This window comes from Neopelma chrysocephalum, unplaced genomic scaffold, assembly GCF_003984885.1.
Source record: "Neopelma chrysocephalum unplaced genomic scaffold, ASM398488v2 Primary Assembly neopelma1_91813, whole genome shotgun sequence".
Lineage (NCBI taxonomy): Eukaryota > Metazoa > Chordata > Aves > Passeriformes > Pipridae > Neopelma > Neopelma chrysocephalum.
The window spans coordinates 563-4,823 of record NW_020920580.1 but is presented as its reverse complement, the minus strand read 5'-3'; the positions used below and the strand labels follow the sequence as shown (position 1 = coordinate 4,823).

The following is a 4,261-nucleotide window of genomic DNA, read 5'->3' as shown; positions in this document are numbered from 1 at the left end:
CCATATGCTTACTATTTTACTGTAAGGTTTGGGGTTTTTCCTGGGAATTGCATTGCACTGGGAAAAGACTTATGCTCTCTCTTCCTTTTCTTTACTCTTCTCTCTTTCTGTCCACTACCCAAAAGGCACTGCCCACAAAGAAGATTCACAGTGAACAACAAAAGAAGAGAAATTATTGAATGCATAAATCACGGGGTGGTGTCAGAGACTGAAATGGTTCATGATTTATGCATTCTAGGATTGCCAAGGGACTTTTGCAGGCTTCTGCAGGACTTTTGCATTATACCTCTGATGGCCCATCAAAGCCCATCCCCCCCCGCCAATCCTGAAAGGCAGGAAAAACCCTTTTCCCAGGCCCCTCACGGGAACTCTGCGCAGGCCCAGGAGATGTTGGGGGTTCGTGGCATGGCCCAGGACACCATCCATGGATATAATAACTCATAACTTCTTGGAGTGTGGGGGTTTCCCTCCTCCACCCCCAACAGATCAAGGCCACCACTTCAACTCACAGACATGGAAGCTGCAACTCCCAAGTTCCATCGCTGGACCCCGTGGGCAGTGACTATAGACATCTTTCCACTCTCAGCTTTGCTTTCCCTTACTCTCCCTTACCCTTATCCTGTCTTTCCTTTCTCTCCCTTACGCATTTTCCCTAAAGGTTCTCTTTATGCCACATTGTTGTAGATGAGAGATAGAGATGATAACACCCAAAATGGCAACATACCTGTTTACCTTTGAAACAAAAGTGTTCTAAAATAAACCCTACATATATATATATTTTCAAACACTCATTATTAAGTGTCGTTTCACTCTAATCCACCCCAAGGGATTTTTTAAGAACCTGGGTTACCCCCTCCTTTCTGGGACAGGTGCTAACAGACCCCTTGTAGCAGGATGTTCTACCTGGAAAAGAATCTGATGGGAGAATGCAAGCACTGCAAGCTCTCTGTGGGGAGTTACTGCTGGTGCCAAAGGGGTTGGTTTAATGTTGAATTGTGCCAAACCCAGCCTGGTTCCCCAACCTTCCAATACACATCCTGCTTTTGGAAGCAGAGTTTGACAGATCAGCTGCTCACTGGCCTGGCAATATGTGGCTGGCCATCCATGACTGGATAAGTATAAAAGCCCAAGGCCAACTTTCATAGAGCAGATTCTTCCACAGACTTTGTTGAAGTGTGTGGAGCTTCTGCTGTGAAGCAGGGATGCCTCTTGATGGTCACTGCCCAGGGGGTAAAAGAAAGAGAGAGCTCTGCCTTGATTTATCTCTGTTAGACACTGCCGGGCCCTCCCCGCTTCCTGCCCAGTCCCGGTTATTGGGGGGCAGTGGAGGAGGGGCTTGGGGGAATCCCAAGGGGTGGAGCCAAATTTGGGGGGGGCAGAACCGGCCTGAGATGGATTGGGAATGGGGAACCCCCTGTGTTCCCCTGTCTAAACCCACTCTGGGGGGGCTTTTGGAGGGCACCTGCCCCTCAATAGGCACCCAGCTCACACCAAAAGGTTCTGGGACCCCCCTAAAACCTCCCCACGGCCCCTCAAAGACTCCCAAACACACTCAAAGCCCACCCAGGACCCCACCTAACCCCTTTTCTGGGGTGCTGGGGGCTGCTGGATTCAATCTCAGCCTTGGATTATGACAACAGTTTCAGTTTAGAGGAATTACAGAGGTGTGACTGAAACACTTTGTCCCCCAGGTTTTAATTATGGCAAATCAGATCTATTGATAGAAATGAATTATTTAGGGTTCTAAATGATCAGACAAAAGATCTTCATCAGAATTATTTACTACACAATAGAAACACTAAAACCACCATGAGCACAAGATAGGACAGTGCTCTACACTAAAGCAATTCTTGAAGCAATTCTACTCAAGCTGGCACAAAAGCAATAATTCTTAATTAAAGATGGATGGAACTCCCCCAGACCAAAGCTCATGGGGAGATCTCTGCTCTCAACCTCCAGAACTGACCTTGGGGGGTCCCCAGCCAAGGCAGGAATCTCCACACAACCCCCAAGAAGGGTTCTGTTGGAAGAAGCTGCCCCTGGGAAAGGGGACTGGCCCTTTGTGGTTGAAAGGGATGGACTGACAGTCACTGGACTCCAGGGGTTGCCTCACCATCAGGGGCTTCATTCGGGGTGGAAGCAGCGGCCGAGGCTCTTCCACAGTTGGGGCACTCGTAGGGCTTTCCCTTACTTGTGGGTCTGTTGGTGTGAGGTCAAGTTAAAGCTCCTGAGGAAGTTCTTCCCACACTCCCCACACTTGTAGGGCCTCTCCCCGGTGTGGATGCACCGGTGCCTGACGAGGGTGGAGTTGTGCTTGAAGCCCTTCCCGCAATCGGTGCAGCGGAAGGGCCTCTCATCTGTGTGTGTCTGCTCATGCCTCAGGAGAGTTGAGCTGCGCTGAAACCTCTTCCCACATTCCAAGCACTTGTAGAGCCGTTCCCCAGTGTGGATGCGCTTGTGGGAGCGGAGGGTGGAGCTGTCTCTGAAGCCCTTCTCACATTCCAAGCACTTGTAGAGCCATTCCCCGGTGTGGATGCGCCGGTGCCTGACGAGGGTGGAGTTGTGCTTGAAGCCCTTCCCGCAGTCGGTGCAGCGGAAGGGCCTCTCATCCGTGTGTGTCCGCTCATGCAGGAGGAGATGTGCGCTTTGCTGAAACGTCTTCCCACATTCCAAGCACTTGTAGGGACGTTCCCCAGTGTGGATGCGCTGGTGGATGAGGAGGTGGGAGCTCTTCGTGAAGCTCTTCTCACATTGCCCGCATGTATAGGGCCGTTCCCCAGTGTGTAGGTACTGGTGGGTGCGGAGGGTGGAGCTGTCCCTGAAGCTCTTCCCACATTCCCCACACATGTAGGGACGTTCCCCAGTGTGGATGTACTGGTGGGTGCGGAGGGTGGAGCTGTCCCTGAAGCTCTTCCCACATTCCCCACACGTGTAGGGACGTTCCCCAGTGTGGATGAGCTGGTGTCGGATCAGCTTGGAGTTTTGGTTGAAGCTCTTGCCACATTCCCCACATATGTAGAGTTGTTCTCCACTGTGGATGTGCTGGTGGGTGAGAAGGTTGGAGCTGTTACTGAAGCTCTTCCCACATTCCCCACACATGTAGGGCTGTTTCCCAGTGTGGATTTGCTGGTGTTGGATCAGGTGGGAGCTCTGCCTGAAGCTCTTCCCACATTCGTCACACGAATAGGGCCGTTCCCCAGTGTGGATGCGACGGTGCCGGATCAGGTTGGAGTTGGTCCTGAAGCTCTTCCCACATTCTCCACACCTGTAGGGCCGTTCCCCAGTGTGGATGTGCTGGTGTCGGAGCAGGTCGGGGCTCTTCCTGAAGCTCTTCCCACATTCCAAGCACCTGAAGGGCTTCTGCCTGCTGGGAGGCTGCTCAGGGACCACCAGGTCAGAGCTCCCCCTCAAGCTCCAGCCGCTTTCCCGGCACAGGCTGGGTCTTTCCTCCTCAGAGCACCCTGGGCTGGCTTTGGAGCCCCTCCTGTGGGGGGATCTCTGGGCCTTTTCCTCCCCGCTGCCTTCCTGCACCGTGGAGCCCTTCAAAACGGCCTCTCCCACCAGGGTCTCACGGGGGGATTTGTCCTCCGGGCTCTCCATCCTCAGCTCGGGGCCTGGGGCAGGAAGCAAGAAGGACAGGGAGGGGATTTGCCTCCGGCCCACAGGGAAGGCCAAGGACATCCCCCCAACTCCGGCCCCGGCAGGACGGCGGCGGCAGCGGGGTTGTCCTGCAGCCGGGGGCCATGCTCGGCTGCCAGAGCCAGCACAACACCCGCCCAAAGGGACACTGACTTCCTCCTCACCTGCCTGGGGGGCCCAAGGCATCTTCCTCTTCCTCGCAGCCTCCTCCTCCATCCACCCAAGTTTTGGGAAGGACAAATCCTGATGGGGAGAAAACAAGGGCTGAGTGCGTTGGCTTGAGGGTTCCTCCTGCCCAAGTCCATCTCTAGAACTCACTGGGCATCCTGTGTCCATAAAAACCTCCAAAACACCAAGATTCAGCCCAGAAAAACCCAAACCATCGATATTCAGGTAAAAAACCCTCAAAAATAGCAGGAAGACCCCTGCCCCCTCAAACTGCAAAAAGTTGAGATTCGGCTAAAAAATACTCCAAAATATGAAGATTAGACCAAAAAAACTGTCACAAAAGAAACTGGGGTGGGGGGGCAGCCCTGGAAACCAGGGCTTTGCTCCTTCAGCTCTGCAGGGGCTTCCCACGGGCTCTCGGCCTCCTTTGGGCATCCACTGCTCCGGTGTGGGC

General features: G+C 53.6%; 1 protein-coding gene across 1 annotated transcript; it reads right to left on the bottom strand.

Moving 5' to 3' along the window:
* Positions 1–2,187: 2,187 nt before the first annotated feature.
* LOC113980034 (zinc finger protein 501-like) lies at positions 2,188–3,855 on the bottom strand. Its single transcript, XM_027707301.1, has 3 exons — positions 3,804–3,855; positions 3,100–3,614; positions 2,188–3,015 (listed from the first exon to the last, which is right to left on the bottom strand). Exons 1-3 carry the CDS (start codon positions 3,853–3,855, stop codon positions 2,188–2,190), a joined length of 1,395 nt encoding a protein of 464 aa, XP_027563102.1.
* Between the last annotated feature and the right edge of the window lie 406 nt (positions 3,856–4,261).

Excerpts from the sequence above, each read along its gene's own strand:
- LOC113980034 (XM_027707301.1), bottom strand. The coding sequence starts at position 3,855 with ATGGAGGAGGAGGCTGCGAGGAAGAGGAAGATGCCTTGGGCCCCCCAG. Across the intron at positions 3,615-3,803 it reads GCCTTGGGCCCCCCAGGCAG|GCCCCGAGCTGAGGATGGAG; the intron begins GTGAGGAGGAAG and ends TTCCTGCCCCAG. Across the intron at positions 3,016-3,099 it reads ACACTGGGAAACAGCCCTAC|ATATGTGGGGAATGTGGCAA; the intron begins ATGTGTGGGGAA and ends GAACAACTCTAC.